Source organism: Epinephelus fuscoguttatus, linkage group LG11 (assembly GCF_011397635.1).
Source record: "Epinephelus fuscoguttatus linkage group LG11, E.fuscoguttatus.final_Chr_v1".
Classification (NCBI taxonomy): domain Eukaryota; kingdom Metazoa; phylum Chordata; class Actinopteri; order Perciformes; family Serranidae; genus Epinephelus; species Epinephelus fuscoguttatus.
The window spans coordinates 33,669,008-33,691,974 of record NC_064762.1 but is presented as its reverse complement, the minus strand read 5'-3'; the positions used below and the strand labels follow the sequence as shown (position 1 = coordinate 33,691,974).

Genomic DNA, 22,967 nt, shown 5'->3' with positions numbered 1-22,967 from the left:
TGTTTGGTTTTGAGTTAGTATCCCTCAATGACGTTATCCATCGTGACTGAGAGATGAAGAGTATGGATTGTTGAAGGCTGTAACTGTACTCATTCACCTTATTATTGGACTTGGTATCTCTCTTTCTTTTTTTTTCTTTTTTTTACAGAAGCGTTGGTCGCACATGATGTATCCAAGGACTGTCAGAAAGTTGAAAATCCAATTCCTATTTCTGTTTTTACAGTTTCTGGCTATGATAAATGGTGCAATTTTGGCAATTGTTTTAAAAAGAACCTGCTATATTTGGGGGGCATGTTCTCTTTAAAAATCTGCAGTGAAACAGGAGAAAAACTACGATTTAAATTTGTATGCCCCTCCCCTAAACCAAAATACAAAACATAAATCCCTTCCTATTGCTTTATAAAAATTACTAGACAAACCTCCTCTTTTTGCACCACCCCGTCCCCTCACAAGTAGCGAACAGTCCCTAACACCCCGCCTCTTTCACATGAACGCGCTCGTGGCTTGAGAACACAAACCCAGAGTTGACTGAACTACTGGATGACCACCTAGTGATTTGACAGCCAGTGTCAGGGTTAGTGAAGCCAGATAAAGACAAGATATCCTCCTGGGTATGTGAAACTTGCTTCGCAGTACAAGCCTCAGGTAAAACTTTCTGTCCTCCGTGAGTTTTGGTGACTGTTGCATGCTTTTTGACTGTATCATTGCTAAAAAGGTAAAGTTGCAAGCTGTGGCGTTATGTTAGCGCCAGTGTAGCTTTATATAGCCTAATAATGCAGCTTTAAGTAACGGTAACATGGCGCAGTTAACTTCAGTATAAAAAGTACGTCGTGAAAGTGGACCCTCTTACTTGATAGTTTGTTAGTAGTTAGTTACGCTAGCTAGCTACATATAAAGTGAACACCTGTGATACATTAGCCTGTGTCTTGTTTTGCTATGCTAGTCAGGCTGTAGCACACAGACATGTTACACAGATTATAGACAGTTTATGACAGTGTTGGTCTGTGGCTGGTGATATAACCTCTCAGTGTGAGTGTCCAGACCTGTCCTCTGTTGGACGACTGTCTGAGCTGCGGTATCTCTGGATTCAAGTCCTGGTAACATGTAGCAACACAAGTGTTACAACAGAGCATAGTGGTATAACGGTTGGTGTGTAGACATGGCTGTAGCTCTGCTGAATGAGAAAAGCTTTGTCATGCAGGGCTCAGCAGCTGTGACTGAGGGGCCTGGTCAGCCCTGTTCTTTACCTAATCCTGTCAGCCCACCACAACAACACTGACACTTTTGTTTGGCTGCCTTTTCTCTAAACTCATGACTGATGAAAACATTTTGCTCCAGAATCGCACCACACCACTGTCAGAGAAAGTCACTCACAGGCATTTTGGGGTTCAGTTAGTTTAATTAAGATTCTTCAAGATTCTAAGATTACCATGCTTCATATGGACTGATAAGGGACTTTGCTTTATTTATCAGAGGAGGAGTGTGGTTGAGGTGTGACTTGATATATTTTTGTTTGCTGTTTTTTTTTTTTTAATCTTGACCTTCCCCAAAGCTACAAATATTTGTCCTTGAGCCTCGCAGAGAGACTGAGGGACAATGCATGACCCTTTATTAAATTTCAAACTTGATGTTTAAAAGTAAAACGGTGAAAATGGGAGAAAATCTTTTTCTCAGGATTGTCATGCAGGCTGGAGTGCAGGATTGAATGTGTTTTACAGGATCTGGTTAGTGAAAACAGTTTCTTTTGGGGGAAGCTTTAAATGAGACATGTAGAATAAGTGGTTTTGAAGCCTTCGTTGCACATGATAAGTTCAAGAACCAAATCTGTGGATTTTTTTTTTTTTTTTTTTTTCAGTTTCTGGCTATATTAAATAGTGTCATTTTGGCTACTTCAAAAGACAACATGCTTTTCGAAGCTGCCAGCAGCATCTGGGGTTCAGAGGGTATTTAAAATAAATACAAAATACAACTGTGAAAAGTCCTTTCCCTCAGTCAAAATAGAAAACAGAAGTCCCCTCAGCGGCTGCAGAATTAATGGGATATTAATCACGATCACAATTTTGGCTTCTTAAAATTAAATGAACATGATCGTCTGCGATACTGACACTTACAATGCATGCTCAGTTCATAGAAAATGAGCAGCAGCCTGTGATAAACTCTCCTAATGTTTGATTGAAGATGGGCAAAACCAAAATTATCCATCATCAACCATCATCATCTGTTGTTTGGACATAGGAGAGAACAAATCATATGCAAAGAGTGCATGAGATGTGGCTGCGCCCAAAAAACATAACTAAGTTGTTAAACCATCTGAAAAAAAACACCACAATCTACAGTAAGATGAATGAGTGAAGGCCAAGAAGAATAACGTTGCTAATGTTACTGTTAATCCCAGTCTTTGTCTAGCATCAACTCAGACAGATAGCAGAGTGAAAAAGTATGTGGCAGATATGTGTCTACGGAAGATGCATTGAATTCAGGTGTAGACCTTATTTTACCTTATTATATGTCTTATGTTGATGCAAAGATTTGTTAATTAGCAGGAATGCAGCACATGATAAAAGTGAAAGCAGCAATCTGTCGAGTTTAGTTTTGGGTAAAAATGTTTTGGTACAGTTCTAAAATTTTATGTTAATTTAATTTCTATGTATACACTTTTTTTGACCTATTTTATTTTCTGTCTATTTGAATAGCACTGTGTTGTTGTTGATGAGGGGAAATGTGGTTATTGTTTTTTGTCTTTTATGAGCTGCTGGACAGCTGAATTTTCCTTTGGGGATGAATAAAGTTCTTTCTATTTCTATTTTCTATATTTTGTTTCAAGGAGATGCACTGTGATTAAGGACCAGTCTTATTTCGATGCAAAGATTGGTACATTAGCAGGAATATAACATGGAAGTGAAAGCGGTGTTCTCTTTATTTAAATGTGAAAGTGTGATAAAAATACTTTGTCCATACAAACAATGAATAATTATGATAAAAAAAAATTGTGATCTCAATATTGTTCAAATTAATTGTAATTATCAAATTCTGTTATACACCACTGCATTCCCCCTTATACATAAGGAACAGTCCCTAAGTCAACTACAATTTTTAATCCAAATTAAGAATACTTTAATGGTGTAGTTTTGTTGTTCAGCCATGCAAAATATCTATTGACAAATATTTTTCATCGTAATGACCTGATGATCTCTTCCCCATATCCTCTTTCCCCTGCCCACTTCTGTACCCCTGTCCTGACACAGACACTGAGCACCATGTTCACAGAGGTGCTGGTTGCTCTGGTGATTGGAGGACTGATCTTCTTCCTGGTTCAGAGGAGCAGGACCCAGGTTCTTAAGACAGAAGATGGCTGGTGGGGAGCTGGAGCACCCCCTGAAGGCGGGGAGGACGTCACCATTCACCCCTTTAAAGTCTCCACCAGTGATGAAGAGCTGGAGGTTAGATTCCCTCTTGTCCCTCAAGATAGTCACTCCATAGCATTTACTCATGCCTCCACATATCCTCTCTCCTCTCTTTTCATCAGGACCTGTACATGAGGATAGACCAGACTCGCCCTGTTCCTTCACTAGAGGACAGCCAGTTTCATTATGGCTTCAACTCCCAGTACCTGCAGAAGGTGGTCTCTTACTGGAGAAATGACTTTGACTGGAGGAGACAAGTTGACAAACTCAACCAGTACCCCCACTTCAAAACCAACATTGAAGGTGAGTTTGCACTGCTGACACTTTCATAAAGAGTAATGTCCTACCTTTAACCAATTCTTACTTTCTGAACCTCCATCCAGGCATTGATGTCCATTACCTGCATGTGAAGCCCAAGAAGGTGCCGGAGGGAGCTACTGCTATTCCTCTGATAATGGTTCACGGCTGGCCTGGCTCCTTCTATGAGTTCTACAGATTAATCCCTCTGCTAACAGAACCATCAAACCCACACGACCTTGTGTTTGAGGTGGTGTGTCCCTCCATACCAGGGTACGGGTTTTCAGAGGCCCCGCACAAGAAAGGTGAGTGTTGAAATCTTTTCTTGCAGACATGGGAGAATATTAATGCTAAGATCTGAGACAAAGCCCCCATGATGTCACCCATTTGTTTGTGCAGTCCCATTTTGAAGCTTCCAGTTTGTAGTTTTGGCAGTTGCCATCTTGGATTTTTGGAGCCAGAAGTGAGCATATTTGGACAAGAGAGTGTAGCTGAGCAGTTAGTAAATGAGACGCCTAGCAGACAGCCTGTCACTTAAAGCATCCATGCCCCTTAATTTTGCATAACTTTAAGCCTTATAAAATTTAAATGGGTGAGTTATATAAAAATTCACTTTGTACAGTTTTCATGAGCAGGGAAATTAGCTATAGAGACCGATGCATTTTTTTTTTTTGTACCAGGCTGTAAACATGTTGATTTATGCTAGACAGTTGGGCATTTTAACATGGAGATCCATGGGCAGTGATCTGCTTTTGAAGCCAGCATTAAGTGGTCATTTGAGGATCTGCAGTTTTTGGCCCTGACGGTTGCCACTTTGTATTGATGTGGAAATATTTAACTCATCTTTTTTTTTTTTTGGGAGGGGGGGGGGGGTTCAAACTGCAGTTTCTTCACGTGTTTGTGTGTGCGAACAGGTTTTGATTCAGTTTGTGCGGCACACATCTTCCACAAACTGATGAAGCGTCTGGGCTTCCAGCAGTTCTACGCTCATGGAGGAGACTGGGGCTGGCTGGTCACCACCAACATGGCTCAGCTGGAGCCCAAGTAAGACACACACAAGAAATTCCTTAATGTGTGACACACACACAGTTTTTTTGTAAATGTTTAAAGTAGGGTTGTTAATCGATTAAAATGTTTAATTGCGATTAATTGCATGATTGTCCATCATTAACTCGTGATTAATCACAAATTAATCGCACATTTTTTATCTGTTCTAAATGTTCCTCAAGTTTTTATACTCTTATTAACATGGGAGTGGACAAATGTGCTTGCTTTATGCAAATGTATTTTATTATTATTTCAACAATCCAAAACAATGAAAATATTGTCAACAATATTCTCCAGAATAACCTCAAAGGTACTACATGCACAAAACATATGCTGAACCCCTTTCTTTATCTACTTCTGCTCACAGTTCTGGTTTCAAGCCTTAGTTTGCCAATTGCCATAGGTACCGCCAAAGAAAATGAAACATCTAGATCTGTAATAAGGTATTAAAACATTACTACACAGCCTTTTGTTTTTCTGTTGTTTGTTTTGTCTCATACCTCAGGACAGTCAAGGGCCTGCATGTGAACTTTGCCCCGCCCTCCAAGCCGGGGCTGACCATGGTTTTATCCATCATGCTCGGCCGTCGCTTCCCGAAGCTGTTCGGCTTCACTGACATGGATATTCAGCATCTCTACCCCGCCATGGAGAGACAGGTGGTGGAGCCCATCAAGGAATCTGGCTACATGCACATCCAGGCCACCAAGCCTGACACCGTGGGTAAGGACAATAACTGTATAACAACAATGGATGTAGCAATCGTGACATCACCAACTGGTTTGTGGACTCCTGTTTTGAAGCTGTGGGTTTGGCATTTTGATTGTTGCCATCTTGAATTTTTGCAGCCAGAAGTCATAAGAGGTGACCGTATTTGGACATGAGGGTGGAGCTAACCCATATCCTAGTTGCTAGCTTGGTTAGCCAGAAGCATTTATGGTTAACTATGCTAATGCTAATGCTAATGTTTGCTAGCAAAAACAGGCTTAAAATCATTAAAACAAAATGTACTTACTGGAAAAACTGAAAATCTGACGACTTACAGGGTCTTTTAGTTCAACCAAATGCTGAACAAAACCTTTTAGGCACCAAAATGTTATCTTTCATGAACTGTAAACACACTGAAATCGAGACAGCTAAGGTTACGCCCATACTCTACTAATCTGGGGTTACGCCATGGTTACATTACCTAATCAACTTTGTCACTGTGATAGTTGATTGTGGATTGACTTGTTTTTAGAGCCAGCCTCTAGTGGCCATCAGAGGACCTGCAGTTTTTGTCACTTCTGCATTGGCTTCATATTTCGCAGCTCCACAGGTTGGCAAGGACCTGGCAACATGCAAGCTGCACATTGCAACATGAAACTCCAGACTGGCCAGAGTTGAAACAGAGTCATGGAAGCTTAAATTGTGTTATTATTATAGTTGTTTATTCTCAACAAATCTATTATCGAAAACATTTCTAACTAATTTCCCCTCAGGTCGAGGACTGAATGACTCCCCAGTGGGTATGGCTGCCTACATTTTGGAGAAGTTCTCCACGTGGACGAGCCGCGACTTCAGGAACCTGGAGGATGGAGGACTCACCAGGTAGATACATAGTGTCAGTGCTGATATTAGCCATCACCACATCCTTTTTCATTATCCTCCAGTATGAAGATGTATGAAGTTCTAAATATCATCATTAGTTGTAGCATATAGTCCCCAAGCCCTGATGTTAAATGGGACTGTCAGATTGCCACAGCACCAATCCAATATGTTCAGTTACAGAATATACGGATGAATGATGGGTACCACTCAGTTGCCTCATTACTGTCATATGAAATCTTGTGTGTGGTGCCTTGCAGGAAGTTCTCGCTGGATGACCTGCTGACTAATGTGATGATCTATTGGACGTCTGGCTGCATCATCTCCTCCATGAGGTTCTACAAGGAAAACTTTGGCAAAGGCCTCAACCAGCCTCACGCTAAGTGAGTGACAGCCAGAGTCTAATGTGACCAGTTGGTTTCACTGAGCGATGCAAAACACAAATGGTGAACCAGTGTTATGGTGTGCGAACTCATTTGAATATTCAAATAATGCAGTTATATTTTAACCACATATGTATCTATCATCGGCAAGCACCATCCTCACTTTCCCCGAGCTGTTGTCACTTGCCTGCAGTATCATTTTTGTTAGTGTAGCCTGGTTGCTTGCTGAGTAACCAAGCTACACTGTAAGAAAAATGATATCGCTAGCAATTGACAGCGTAGCTAGAGAAAAGTGAGCATGATAAGCCACAAATAAAAACATGCAAGCCAGCTTAAGTTACATTGTTAACTTACCATAGATTGTTGGTGTAGTCGGCTTTGGATATAGATAAACTGCGGTGGACTGGGCGGCAGCAACTACGGGTATTTCTCCAAAGAAACGAGAAATAGGCTCTTTTTTTTCTCCACCGGAATTCTTGGTGCATTCATCTAACGACAGTGTTGCATTCATCTAACCGTTCTCGTCCTGGCGGATGATGGTGGTGCCTTACTGGTGCAGCAGTACTGAAACTGTAATGCAGTCACAGATGTATGTATAGAGAATTTTACGATGTCTTCAAACATGGTTTATCATAACCAATTACTGGAACTATCTGTTTTATAAACCTGAATTCGAGACTGTAATACTGAATATCGTTAATATTTCCAGTGGAGACATCACACTGAGGTCCACTTTCGAATAGCTTGTTGAAATTGTTTTTTATCATGTCCAAAAGTTGGCACTAGCTTCATACGTAAGCATCTAGCAAGGGTGGACTGGCAATCTGGCTTGCTGGGCAATTGGGTGGACATGCATTTTGGGCCGACACAGCTGTCTTTTTTTTTTTTTTTTGTCTGACCAGTCATTAACAGTCTGTCTCCCCTCCAATGTTAAAACAAAGCTGAATCTTTGCATCATATCTATATGTACATAACGTGTGGTGGGCCAGTCTGAAATGCCAGGGCCCACTTTCTATCCCAGTCCACCCCTGGCATCTAGTGTTAAAATCATCCCCTTGTGATATTCTAACACATCTTTGCCTCTTCACAGGATACCTGTGTACGTCCCCACTGGGTTTGCCTGCTTCCCCAATGAGCTGATGCACACTCCCCAACTATGGGTCAAACAGAAATACCGTAAACTTGTGACCTTCACGGCCATGCCCCGTGGTGGCCATTTTGCTGCCATGGAGGAGCCCCAGCTGATGGCCGAGGACATCCAGAACTTCACTAAGACAGTGGAGAAGAAGATGAAATAGGAAGGGGGGGGCAGACTTATGAACAGGTTAATGACCTAAAAGTGCTGAATGAAGGTATTGATAAGCAGTAAGTAGACATGTATGTTGATAACATAGCTCTATAAAGTGAAATTCTTAATCGCAAGTCTTTGTGACTGAGCCAGTCTCACTCTACTTTGAAAGTTGAACAGTAAAAGAAGCAAAGCAGAAAGAGCGAAAAGTGAATTGATGGGATTTGTTGACTTGTGTGTTTTAGTGAGAACAGCTGGGTTGTACAGCAATCAAAGAAGGTGGTTGTATGTGAAAATAAGCAAAGAAATTGAGCAGTTGTAAAATACCCAGCTAATAATGAAGCTACTTCCCGTATAGTTCTTTCTCTTTTTAACTCTTAAGCAATACACGTTTTTTTACATAAAGGACACATGTTTACAGCTTGTCAACCAGGAGCCAGAAATCAGTACCATACATTGACAGACCTCCTGCCTTCCTCACAACTTCCTCCAGCCTTTAACAGTTTACTACGCAGCTGCAGATGGGAGGTCAGGGGGCGCTTGTTGTTATTGTGTTGACAGCCTGGACAAGGTGCCAGACATTCCTCCAACTGATAACACAAAGCCTCAAACACGAAGCTGTATTATCGCCTTAAACCCCTGAGTTGTTTGATTTTATTGTAATTTTTCCTTTCAAATCTATTCATAACTCATGTTAGCAGTTTAAAATCTTTGTTGAAGTCAGATGTCTTTAAAGCAGGGGTTCATACCAGGGCCCCCCTGTCAGCTTTAGCTTATGGCTGGGGCCCCATTTTGCAAGCTGTCTTTAAAATCAACCCTCTGGATGTATTTTTGTACTTTACTGCATAATTCATAAATACTACTACAACTACTAATAATAGTAGCATGAAACAACAGCAATAGTAATAATAATAATGTCACTAAAATAAATTGCAGCTGAGCTTCTGTAAGCTTAGCTGGTGGTCTTTTCCTTTTCTAAAATGTGTGTTGTGAGTTAGCACCAGGTAGCTAGATGCTAGCAAGCAAGCTAGCCAGCTAAATGTCAGGAGCAGAGCAGCTTTGCAGCAGGCGCTGACAGTTAACAGTCAACATTGACAGCTTATGAAATGATGATAGATGTTTAACTGGCAGCCAAATACAGTGGAAAGATGGGTATGGCAAGTAGGATTCTCACTGATTGACCTTGATTTGCTAGTTTTAAGCACGACAATTTATGACTACAGAGACTAGAAGCAGAGGTTTTGTTGACCAAGAAGCAGTGAAGAAAATGTGGCTGTGGGACACATTCGCAACAAGAGAGAGTATCATTTCATAACTCAGACAGCCTACTTTCAATCAGTCAGATAGGAATATTCAGGTGGATCATGGTGATGATGACAAGGAGGATGTAATAGAGGGTAAAGATGGCACACAGACAGAGAGAGGGACAGTGTAGAGACAGAGAGGGTGGACAGCTCAGCCCCTTCAGCCGTGGTGCGACAGACAGGGAGGTAACTCCAGAGAAGCAAAGGACAAAAAATGTCTTTCCAGTTTGTTTCGTGTTGTGAATAGTTGCTACAAATAGAAGAATAAAACGCGTCAGACTCAGGTGAGCAAAGGCCTCAACAATTCTGAAAATCAGGAGTTAAAATGTGATAGGTGCTCTTCGTGTTGATCTTGAAAAGACTGAATAAATCTGTAATGCTGTGAGACAAGTTTTTTCTGAATTAAATGATGAAAAATATTGAGTTATATTTAGAACAATGAAAAGGTGTTTTCATGATATGGGCATCAGAATGTATATCACAATAAAATGCCAGTCAGATCATTTCCTTTTAAAGCTATGCAGTTTAAATGAATTGCAGTGTATGCGACCATTCCAGGGTGACCTGTTGTATCTCAGATTGTGACACAATGTGCTGTCTTTGACCAAATAAAATTGACTCTTGAGTAGTTCATTGTCCTAACTGTTAATCTGTTATTATCAGTTAGTCTCTGAGGCATCCACAGCTCCACTGGCAAAGCCACATCTCATGTGTTGTGTGTGTGTGCTTTATTTACAGTTCAGTTATTCTTTGTGTCTACTCAATTCCTGGACATTATTCTATGAAAGAGGTTAAAAAAGTCAGTCCTATTGTCAAAAGCCTGACGTTAGTTAGCCTGAAAAGCTGATTAGGGTTTAAGCCATTCCTCAAAGTGATGGTGGAGCTAACATACCAACCTGGTTTTAACAATCAACATAGCAGCACATTTAAACCTTAAAGAGACAGCTGTGATTTTCACATACACAGTACAATACAAAGTGGTTGTTAACACTTGCAATGGTAGTTCAGGTGTAACTACAGCCCTCTCTATTTCTATGAAGTGCTGTTGTATTATATAGAAACAGTGGTGGTAATGGTAGACTGTCAAACTGACTTGTGGCTGCAGTAAAATGAGACGCAGGATTGCTGTTGCTTTGAAGAAAAATTTCAAGTTAGCACTTTGGTTGATATTTGGTGCCTGTAAACTGGAACTTGAGATCAAAGCCTGAATTAACATCTCTCAAAGCAAGTTAGTTTTAGGGCATCAGTTGCCATGGTAACATTTGTTAAACTTGATTCCTTGAGTAGGGGCAGGTGATCTTGTTGGCTCTGAAAATATAGGACTTCCCTGAATTTAAAATTTTTACAAATCTGGTTTATGTATTTATGGAATACCATCCTGGAGTCAACATTATCTGCCTCTCAACCTTTAAAGGCTAAAACACACCAGTGGTGAATGCAGCTATTAAAAAAAAAGCCCCTGTTACTTTCAATGTATAATGCCTCACCAGCAGCTGTTAGATGCACGACGGCACTCCTTGACGTGCTGCCCCGCAGCACTTCATGCCACTGTCCTATTTCCAGCCTTGCCACCTCCAGAATTAAATGCACTTGTCCCCAACCCACTCTCTGCTTTTACATACCGGCTCCCATAGCAGCTCTGTTTCTCTGCTCCTATGGCAGCTGGACTCCTTTCCTCATCGCTGATGCAAGGAGAGCTCTGTTGCTGTCTCGTGCGTGACAAACAATTGATGAGGAGACTCATTGTTGAGGTAGAGAAATGTCCTGAGCTAAACAATCCACAATCTTGTCATTATAAAGACAATAGCCAAAAAACTTACTTACTTACTAACGAAATGCAATGTGAAGTACGTAGTTACAATAACTTTTGGTTTCAGCGGTGACACAAACAGCGGTCTCCTGGGTGAAAGTCCTGTGTTTAAAGTAACCACTCATCCTAACTCCCTCCTTATGTTTTATATTGCATTAGTTGCTCCGATAATGACACAGCCCTGTGTGTCTAATACAGATGCTAAAGGGTGTGTTGGTATTCGACGTCAAGGGCCATTGACTAAGTGTTTATATTAGATGAGTTGGGAGTCAGAACGGGTTGCGTGAGTAAAACTATGGTCACAAAATGGGATTTATGTCATTAAAAATTGCAGTTCAAGTGAATGTGACTTCTTCCTGTTCTTTCCATGCTGTCATAATGAGGTTGTTATGATGCTGGGATGCCCTGAATGTCTTCAACAAACCAAAAGGCTCTTCCGCCTCTCTTTGGTAAGGTTCAATGTCGCACTGCCCCAAGCTTCCAATCCCACCCCTGTCCAGTTGTTAGCAGAGCTTTGAGTTTCCCAAGCCCCCCAGTGCCCTGGCTCAGGACACCCTCCCAGTGCTGCACTCCCCCAGGCCTGACTGCCTGCCTGCCTGCTCTTCTTGGCAGCCAAACAGCCAGGGGAGGATCAGGATGACCGGGCGGCTGAGATAAGGACCGCATGAAGTTCCCCACATTACCTCACCCGATAAGGAAACAAGCAGAGACAGACGGAGAGGCAGAGAGAGAGAGAGAGGGTCAGACTGGAAGGAATTCTGTGGATGGACGGTGATGCACTGAGAGGCAGTCGGGGATTGTGGGTTTTTTGGGGGGTCTGGGTGGACCCACAGAGGCCTGGTGAACTCTGGAGAAGAGCTTGGAGATGCTTGTTGGTCCTCTGCAGCTACAGAAAAGAATGTGTATGAGATCAGATGAGTGATTTCAGCTGTTCTCGAGCCAGTATTTATATCTACACTAGACTTTTATAAAGCTTTCAGATTAGATGGAAAGATGACCTCAGACTGTGTTCTGTAGTGTATTTACCAAAACACTTAGTGAATGATACTTTACAACAATCTCCAACACGGGAGAGCAAACCTCCATCCAGCCAATGAAAACAGACTGAACGAAAGTGAATTTAGTTCTCAAGTCTTCAGGAGAGTTTGCTGCATCGCTTAGGCAGCACCCATGGCGGTGAATCCTCTGGAAGGGCTCATGTCGGTTGCAGCGAACCACCAGCTGGTCTCATGCTCTACAGCTGAGCCACAGAGGCAGCAGCCCTGCACAGCCAGCAGCCCAGCATCCCTGCACGGACATAGGCAGAGCACACGCAACAGCCAGGAGCCCAGGAAGTGGGTGAGTCTGAAACCCAGGTTTCCAAGATCTGGCAATTAATGATTGAGAGCAACCAGTGGGATATTGCACAACCTAATTTAGACATACCAGGATTTAACAGGCAAAATGGCATAGAAACAACCTGCTTAAAATTAGTTTTCTAAATGAAACCAGTCAAATGTAATCTCAAACAAAAAAGCTGTGGGACATAATGCTTCTGTATCAAAGAACAACTTGCAAAGTATTTGTGAGATCGTGCAATACTTCCCAACAAACACAGATTGTTAGACAATGCTACTAACTTAAGAGTGTGATATGGAACATTGAGAACTCAGCTAATGTTCAGTTAACTTGAACTAATTAAGCATGATAGAGAAGACCTGTGCAGGACGTACTATGTCTTTTGGTACAAGTCTGCACATTTCAAGCACAGTTCATATGTTTACAAGAAGTCCTGAGGAGTGCTGACTGGGTTAAAATGCACAAATCTTTATCCATTTGTGTTCCTTTCTTAACCATGCAATAAAGAAACATGGATATTCTCTGGTAATGTCACACAGCTTACATTTTTTCTGAGCACTGACGCAGCTAATAACAAGGAGCACAAGTTTCTTCTCTTAGTACAATAAAAGTCAGTAAGTATCAGTTTGTTTGTTTGTTTGTTTGTTTGTGTAGTACTTGTAAATGATAAGTTCTGTCCTAAGACTCAGATGAAAGTTGCTAAACTAACATGTCTGCATCATGTGACGCACTAAATTATTTAGTTAAAATTAACTCAACATTGATCTTTGTTTTTACACGGGACACAAACAGCAGTCTCCTGGGTGAAAGTCCTGTGTTCACCCCACGCCTCCATCTCAACCACCACCCTCCAGGGACTTTTTCTTGATTTTCATACAATGTCAGTTGCTCTGAGTGTCTCTTAAGGTTGCAGCCTGATACGTCTCATAAATATGCTCAAGGGTGCATTGGTTCAGACGCCAAGGGCAACTGACCAAACATTGGTATTTGAAGAGTTGGGATCGAGAACAGGGTTGCTTGAGTTATACTACATCTGCCCAGAATGCTTGTGGCATGTTGTGTTCTGCTGTAGTTTGTAGTATGTAGTCACATAATCAGGTTCATGACATGTCACACAGCATAGATTTTTTTCTTAACACTAACCCGTCTAATAGCAAGATGTACAAGTTAGCAATTTTTATTATAGAAAATTACTGATTTTCACATTGCACCATGTGGCAACATGTATGCATACAATACATGCTGCAAAAAGACGCTGTATTTTAGAATTAACCAACTAACAGAATTTGAAATTTTATTTGATTAAAGTAAGTAAAAGGATATTTGTCAAACAGTGTAAAATCAATTGTTCATTTAAAGCTGCACTTGTTAACTATTACAAAAATGACTTTTTGTGGTAGTTTCTGGAACTGTCACTATATTCTGAAAGTATTTTAAGAGAGATAGTCTGTGAAAACAATTTCTACCCTCCTCCTCCTCTGCACCATGAAAACAACCAATCAGGGCCGAAAAGCTCTTTAACGCAGCTGTCACTCATATCAATCACACTTGTGAACTGAGGTCAAATTGTCAAACTAGGCAGCCCTGATCAAATATGAATCAAGATTCTGTTCCCGCATTGTCTATTTCTGATCTCCGATGTTTTCAGAAACATATTTTAGTGCACTGTTTAGCTGTAAATGAGAAGGTTTGTGACCTGGCGACCCTGTTGTAGTCGGGTGGTACACCGCCCACCACCTACTGCTCACTGGCCCGAGTAACTTTCTCATTTTACAGCTAAACAGTATACTAAAATATTTTTCTGAAAACATCTAAGATCAGAAATAGGCAATGCAGTAACAGAATTTGGATTCATATTTAATCAGCTCTGTCTATTTGATGGTTAGATTGCAGTTCATAAGCTGTGATTGACATGACTGACAACTGCAGAAGAGACTCCTCAGCCCTCAGTGGTTTTAATTCACATGGAATTATGCATTATGAGTGCCACAAGGAGGCAGAAAATTAGAAAATTCTATATTTTTGCACACATTACATCTCATGCACTACTATGTAGACATTTTTTAGCAAATATGATTTTTTTTAAACTGACCAACTACAGCTTTAATGAATTTTCTGTTATCACTTTTTTTGCAATGTCTTAATGTTTCAATATTTTTTAACTTCCCCATTTGGACAAAACAATCCAGATCAGCTGATCCTATTTAGTTCGATTTGATTTTACTGTCAGGCTCTACACATGTCTTCTGCTGCAGGTGCAGTCTGTGTGTGGGTCCAAGTCAAACTCTGGTTCTGGCTGTGGGTCTGTGATCCAGTCCAGGACAATAAGGGGTCAGCACTCCCCAGAAAATGCAGCTCGAGAGAGGAGCCGTGTACGCAACCTGCGACAGGCCTTCCACAGCCTGCAGGTACTCATGACACTCACAGACATTCACTTTTCCAAATGTGGTCTTGTGCTTTTATTAAGTCTGAAACATTTGTGTTTTTCCACCTGCTTCTTGCTTGGGTGTTGTTGTTCAGTTTGATTAATTTATTTTGAACATCTCTAGTGTTTGTGCATGCATACAAGACAGCCCTAACTCTAGAAAAAAAATAGCTTGAGTTATAGTCAACTTTTTTGTTTCAGAACACTGACAGATGTCCCAACAGAAACATTTTGTCTCTTAACACAGCGACCTAAATCCCCAACAACAGGTAGCATTACATTATGGATCATGATTGTCTTTTATTTATTTATTAAGCAAAGATAAAGACTCCATTACAACAGAAAGAAAGGCTCTTTTTGTGCCTTCATGTCGGTGGCAGCCGTGGCCAGTGGTTTGTCCGTCTGTCTGTCCGTCTTATCCTTGGCAATGCAATATCTCAAGAATGCCTCAAGAGAGTTTCTTAAAATTTGTTTAAAATGTCCACTTGGACTGAACGATGAACTGATTAGATTTTGGTAGTCATCGGTCAAAGGTCAGGGACACTGTGACCTTTTTGTCTCATTCTTGTGAATGCAATATCATAAGAACGCCTTGAGGGAATTTCTTCAAATTTGGCACACACATTTACTTGGACTTGAGGATGAACGGATTACATTTTGGTGGTCAAGGGTCAAAGGTCAAGGTTGCTGTGACCTTGTCTATCTTGTCTAATCTTTGGGGGGAGTTTTTCCTTATCCGCTGTGAGGGTCCTAAGGACAGAGGGATGTCGTATGCTGTAAAGCCCTGTGAAGCAAATTGTGATTTGTGATACTGGGCTTTATAAATAAAATTTAATTGAAATAAAATTGAATTCTCATAAAACACTTTTCTGGCCATTACTCAACATCATATCTCAGGAACAGAAGGGGAGACATTTGGTCAGATACTGAGCTGATGAAACCAATCCTGGGTGTCCACCTTGAAACTGTGCTGATTGTATAGATCTTCTCTGCTGCTGGGGGGAAGATGAGTGTGCAGCATCCAAGTTTTCACAGACATGGATGTGAACCATAAGAGAAACTTGGCTGATGCACGGATGCATACAACTGCGTGGCAGTAATTCTAGTTATTGCATGGACTGTGCTACCTCACTTCAATTAATCAGAAATGTTGCAGCATGCTTCAACAGACTTTGTTTGCCAGTTTTGCAGTGTATAAAACAGCTACAGATATAAATATACAACAGTGTATACCTGATCCATCCCTGGCAGTCTTCTTCAGATGTTTACAGACATCCAGCATTCATTGTGTCTATCTCATCCTGCTGGTCCACCTCCATAAGGAGAAGAGATCCTCAGTGGGGTTTGAAAAACATTTTTCTCAATTGCTTAGAAATAATTCCTGGAACAACTCTTCTCACACACACAACTTGAAAAACTCACACCCAAGAGTACAAACATCCAACTTCTGGGTTCAGTTCAAACGTTGCCCTCATACAACACACACAAGCTGTCAAAAACAAAGACTACATGTGTTTGCTTCACACCAGAGGGATTAGGCTAATTCAAAACACTGCTACCAAAATGTTTAGTAGAAGTTTTTTCAGAGAGATTATTTAAAACTTTGTAAAATTACAGCACTGACTATCCAGTTAACTGTTTTAGGGACACCCTGACCAGATAAATTCAAAAACAGCCCTGTAATAAATACCTCTTACATTACTGGATAAGTGAATGCCAATGTATATGCTGTTTTGGTGAAAAACCTTGGTAATGTCACACTAATAAAATGTGTAATGAGAAGTCCATGCACAGTAAAATGCAATTTCCAAATGCTGCAAATGTACAGGTTAATCAGCATCAGCATGCCCATCACCTCATCTCAGGTCTGGGTCAGGCCATAATGTCTCATCAACACCTCACATTATCTTGCACTAGCTATCCAGCACACAAATTTAATCTGTGATTACTTGTTGTTTTCTTCCTCTCTGTTATCTTGCAATTTCAGCATTGTTAGGATCCATTGCTCCATAACACATGCAAATGCAAATTGGTGTGTTAACAATTTTTGTGGCTTAGTGTTTGCACCTGGAAAAAGGTGTGGTATTTGAGTTTAGGTTGTGATGACTTGAGTTAATTATGTTGAGAGCATGTGCTTGCTGAATAAACACACAGTGCAATGGATGGCTATTTGGCCACTTTTGTGTAAGGTTTTGCTGAGAGAGTTTTTAAATTTTGAAACATGTGGAAACAGTTTACGATTATGGAAAGTGTGTGTGTGTGCTTTTAGGAATGACGTAAGGGTGTGGGTTTTTTGTGATTAAGCAATTGAGAAAAACTGTAAGGTGGAATAAAAAGTGACACCATCTGCAAAGAAAAATGAGTCACAGTTTAGCCCACTCAACCTCTGTTGTGCTGACTTGTGAAAGAGTGAACTCAGTATCGAGAACATCTGTAAAAAACAATGATCTCCACATTGGTTAATGAGCAGATTCATTTTCTTAAAGACTCATATTTTCTGTGATGCTCAAACCTGTGAGGGAATATTGGTCTAATTACTGTATCACACATCTGGGTAATGGACATACTGCACACATTGTTGTTGCACTTATTAAAGACAAACTAAAGTCTCTTTTAAACTAGGCCATCAAGCCATCCTGCGTATTAAAACCAATCATTTTCAGTTCACTCAGCTTTAGAGGGAATCAAAAACTTGAATGTGGTTGAAGGTCTCACTCACAGATTTGACAGTCCTTACAAGCATTTGTGTGTAATGTCTGTGCATAATGCTTTTGAATTTAACATCAGTGAATGCAGTTCAGTTTAGAGCTTATTCCTCCTCGTCTGTCCTCAGGCTGCTCTGCCCTCAGTCCCACCAGACACCAAGCTGTCCAAGCTGGATGTTCTGGTCCTGGCTACGAACTACATAGCTTACCTAACAGAGACACTGGACCAGGGAGGGACGCTTGCTGAGCACACCCTACCGTCCAGGCCGGGTGGATACCTGCATCCTGTCAAGGTAAGGATAAGAACCAACAACGTACTGCTTATCATGTTGAATGCGATACACCGACTGTTATTCATATACAGGACATGACCTGGCCTGCTGGATACATGGATGATAATCATATATGAGACAGTAAGGGGAGACAGGCTTAGGGTCCTTTCTCACTTTGAGGGTCCCAACGACAAAAACTAGTTAAAGATTGACAGTCACAAATCATGTGTCTGTAACTGTGATAAAAACCATGACATACAGGCCTATCTATCAGTCGGGAGATACTGAAACTTTTAGTAATACTATGATATGACTACTGAAAAAAAAGTTAGCTAACTAGCTATTTTTATCTCGTTACACATACATAAAACCATTAATATTACCTTTAGATAACTAGCTTATTTTATTTCGCTATAATAATTACATAAAGAAACCATTATGACCTTAAGCTAACTAACTGAATTTATCTAGTGATGAGCACTTAAAACCATCTTTATCATTTTTGGATAACTGGCTATTTTTATCTAGTTAGAAGCGCATAAAACAGTCATTCTGACCTTAAGATAGCTATCTGTCTATCCCTCCTAGTTGGAAGTACACAAAACCACTAATATTACCTTGAGATAACTAGCTAATTTTATCTGGTGAAGTACTTAAGACCACTATTATGACCCTAAGATAACTATCTAGTTTTATTTAGGTATAAGTACATAAAACCACTGATATTACATACAGATAACTAACTTATTTGATTTACTTACATGCACATTAAACCACTAACATTACCTTTAGATAACTAGCTAATTTTATCTAGTTATAAGTAATTATGTTCACCAATATGACCCTAAGATAACTGACTAGTTTTATTTAGCTATAAGTACATAAAACCACCAATATTACCTTTAGATAACTAGCTAATTTTATCTCATTATAATACATAAAACAGCCAATATTAGCTTTAAATAAATTAACTAGTTTTATTTAGGTATCAGTAAATAAATCCACTAATATTTTACTTTTAAGGCCCAGACACACCAAACAGATGTCGGAGAAATAGCGGTGACAAGAGCCCCCTGCTGCCACGTCTCTCGTCATGTCTCGGCCAGAAAGTTGCACATAAACACAGCAATCTGATGGGCAACAGGCATGTATGTTCTGTACCTGCATGAAAGGACATACCCCTCCATACCAACAGATGGCAGTCGTCTGTAATTGTCATCCAAAAAGGGAAAATGGAAGATCGTCTTGACATTAGTTAGCCAGTTAGCACATTGATAACACAATCTAATGTTGAAAGAACAGAGCATATTTGTTGTGTGCCAGTGAACAGTAACTCAAACCATCAGTAAACGTTTCTGCCAAAGAGCTTGTGACTAAAGAAAAACAATCTTACCTCATGTAACAAGTTTAATTTGACTCCCTCTTGACTTAACTCTTTGTTTACATTCCTCACTTGCGTTTCTCTTCTCGTGCACTGAGCTGAAATGCTTACCAGAATGATTTCATTCACCGACGGACTCCACTGTGACAACGCCAACAATTTCAACATGAATCAGCAGAAAAAAGGCCAACAAGTACTGTCTGGAGCCAATGATGTGGGACACACCACATTGCCTAAGGTGGCAGATATTCAACAATGGTCCAACTTTGACTGATGGCAAACCATCAGCTTGGTGTGTCAGGGCCTTGGCTAACTAGCTAATTTTATCTAGTTATAAGTACACAAAATGATTATTACCTTTAGACAAGTAGCTAATTTTATTTAGTTGTAAGTACATAAAACCACTGATATTACCTTTAGATAACTAGCAAATTTTTATCTAGTTATACATACATAACACCACTGACATTACATTTAGATAACTAGCTAATCTGATTCAGTTGTAAGTACATAAAACCACTGATATCACCTTTAGATAACTAGCTAATACAGTGAGCAGCCTGTGTGTAGCCTGAGAGGTGTAACTCCGGACAAAAGCAGCATATTGTTACATTTATCCAGATGAGTTCTGACTAGTTCATCATGGTGCTAATCATATTAGCATTAGGAGCTAACTCAGTGTCCCGTCTCTGTTCTCAGAAGTGGCCCATGCGTTCCCTGCTCTACTGTGGCAGCGTGGGAGAGCTGCTGTCAGGAGCCCCAGCCAATCAGACCCTTCCACCTGGACAGAACGGAACACACCCGCTGACCCCCACCTTAGAGGCTGACAAAGAGTGATAGCAGAGCATGGGTCATAACTTTCACCCTGTTTCTTATCTCCGGTGTTAACCAGCCACATAGCTACTAGAGGAATAAGGTGACGTAAAGACAGTGATCAGTAATAAGAAGCTACATAGTTGCGGAAGTTGAACTTCAGGTGACACTTCATGCAGCAAGTAACATCAAAACCTTTAACACAGAAGTAAAAGGAAGGCAAACTTTTAGTGTTTTGGATGGAGATTAAAAAGAGACACATGCTTGCAGTTGCTGGTTTATCTAATAATAAAGGACAGGGCTTAAATTAACATGCAACAGTGGCCACTTTTAGCTCTGGCTGTTTGGATAGTCAAGACATTTTGAAATCAAAGTAGCCTGGTGGTTACTTCAGTTCATTCTTTCATCAAAAACATGCCAAAAGAAAACAGCGTCCTTGTTACTTTTGACTTGTTTGTTGGTACAGGTACAGATAGACACACAGGTTACTAGTACACACAGCACACAGAGGTTAAGATTCACCCCTGCTGAAAATATTCCATTATATCTAAGCTTTAGACAGCAGGTTGTCAGGAACTAATTTAATACAAGGAAATGAAAAAGCTGCATCACTTGACTAATAACACCACAAATCACAACATGGAGGTACAGTGTGTAGCCTATTATCTTGATTTAAAGGTTGTACAGTGTTTTATTTTTTCAGATGTGACTTTTACTGTATCAGAAGAGTTCAGTCAGTTTAAAAATATAACGTATTTTGTTTGGCTTTGATCCTTTTTATTTAGATGTTTGTGGTATCGCATGAAGTCAGTGTGTGTATGTGTGTGTGGGAGTGAAAGGATGGATGGACAGATGAGCAGTGGGGGAGGGACTGTTGTGGGAACACAGCTGCTGTCCGATCACTTCATATCTCTGCAGTAATGACCACTTAGTTCTCATTACAATGCTGCCACAGAATGTAACCTTTTTACTTTGAGTAAAACACCATCTACAATAACAGCTTGTGTGAGTTTGTTGTTACTTACAATCTAACACACAGTGCCAGACCCAGCACATTTTGCACCCGAGGCTACGTTCCCCTACTTAGTATCATATTTATTGTATTTCTTACTAACAAAAACAAGAGCTGGTGAGAGAGCTTCAGGCACAAACAGTCCCACTGTTTGCATTTAACCTCAGTGGGCAGTCTTAGAACATAAGAACACAAAATCAGCACCAGCTTTCTCAAGAAGGCCTTGAGGGAATTTACTTACGTTTGGCACAAACTTTCCCTCGAACTCAAGGATGAACTGATTAAGATTTTGGTAGTCAAAGTTCAAGGTCACTGTGACCATTTTAATCTTATTCTTGTGAATGCAATATCTTAAAAAGACCTTGAGGGAATTTCTACTAATTTTGCACAAACATCCGCTTAGACTCAAGGATGAACTGATTGGAATTTGGTGGTCAGTGGTCATGGTCGCTGTGACCTAGCGTCCATCTTAATTGCATGACCAGGAGATCTCAAGAAGGCCTTGAGGCACTTTTCTCAAGTTTGGCACAAAAAATCACTGGGATTCAACAATAAACGGATTAGATTTTGGTGGTTAAAGGTCAAAGTTCAAGGTCACTGTGACCATTTTAATCTTATTCTTGTGAATGCGATATCTTAAAAAGACTTTGAGGGAATTTCTACTAATTTTGCACAAACATCCGCTTAGACTCAAGGATGAACTGATTAGAAATTGGTGGTCAGTGGTCATGGTCGCTGTAACCTAGTGTCCATCTTATTCTCAAGAGGGCCTTGAGATAATTTCCTCAAATTTGGCACAAACATCCAGTGGGGCTCAACAATAAACTGATTAGATTTTGGTGGTTAAAGGTCAAGGTCACTGTGACTTCTTTAGTCTTGTTCTTGTGAATGTGATATTCTAAGAAGACCTTGAGAGAATTCTACTAATTTTGCATAAACATCAGCTTGGACTTTAGGATGAAATAACTGGAATTTGGTGGTCAATGGTCACAGTCGCTGTGACCTAGGGTCCATCTTAATTGCATGACCAGGAGATCTCAAGAAGGCCTTGAGGCACTTTTCTCAAGTCTGGCACAAAAATCACTGGGGTTCAACAATAAACAGATTAGATTTTGGTGGTTAAAGGTCAAGGTCAAGGTCACTGTGACTTCTTTAGTCTTATTCTTGTGATTGTGATATCTTAATAAGACCTTGAGGGAATTTCTACTAATTTTGCACAAACATCCACTTGGACTCAAGGATGAACTGATTGGAATTTGGTGGTCAGTGGTCACAGTCGCTGTGACCTAGCATCCATCTTAATTGCATGACCAGGAGATCTCAAGAAGGCCTTGAGGCACTTTTCTCAAGTTTGGCACAAAAAATCACTGGGATTCAACAATAAACGGATTAGATTTTGGTGGTTAAAGGTCAAGGTCAAGGTCACTGTGACTTCTTTAGTCTTATTCTTGTGAATGTGATATCTTAATAAGACCTTGAGGGAATTTCTACAAATTTTGCACAAACATCCGCTTGGACTCAAGGATGAACTGATTGGAATTTGGTGGTAAATGGTCACGGTCGCTGTGACCTAGCGTCCATCTTAATTGCATGACCAGGAGATCTTCAGAAGGCCTTGAGGTAATTTCCTCGAATTTGGCACAAACATCCACTGGGACTCAACAATAAACTGATTATTTTTTGGTGGTTAAAGGCTTTACAAAACATGTTTTTGGCCATAACTCATCACCACAATTCATATGCTATTCATGACAAAATTTCACACAAATGTCTAATACAATGATTACATGATGACATTTAATATCCAAAAGGTCAAAGGTCAGCTTCACTGTGACATCATAATGTTCTGCAAAAACACTTTTCTGGCAATTACTCAATGTCATTTCTCAGGAACAGAAGGGGAG

General features: G+C 40.4%; 2 protein-coding genes across 2 annotated transcripts; both read left to right on the top strand.

The window, feature by feature from the left end:
* The first annotated feature begins 472 nt into the window (after positions 1–472).
* ephx1 (epoxide hydrolase 1, microsomal (xenobiotic)) lies at positions 473–9,947 on the top strand. Its single transcript, XM_049590250.1, has 9 exons — positions 473–645; positions 3,246–3,440; positions 3,527–3,707; positions 3,788–4,006; positions 4,616–4,745; positions 5,254–5,468; positions 6,227–6,335; positions 6,593–6,715; positions 7,806–9,947. Exons 2-9 carry the CDS (start codon positions 3,258–3,260, stop codon positions 8,011–8,013), a joined length of 1,368 nt encoding a protein of 455 aa, XP_049446207.1. The 5' UTR covers positions 473–645; positions 3,246–3,257; the 3' UTR covers positions 8,014–9,947.
* Positions 9,948–11,734: 1,787 nt separating this feature from the next.
* LOC125897241 (transcription factor 24-like) lies at positions 11,735–20,665 on the top strand. The gene is made up of 4 exons (XM_049590422.1): positions 11,735–12,455; positions 14,711–14,863; positions 17,714–17,878; positions 19,938–20,665. Exons 1-4 carry the CDS (start codon positions 12,288–12,290, stop codon positions 20,073–20,075), a joined length of 624 nt encoding a protein of 207 aa, XP_049446379.1. The 5' UTR covers positions 11,735–12,287; the 3' UTR covers positions 20,076–20,665.
* The last annotated feature ends 2,302 nt before the right edge of the window (positions 20,666–22,967 follow it).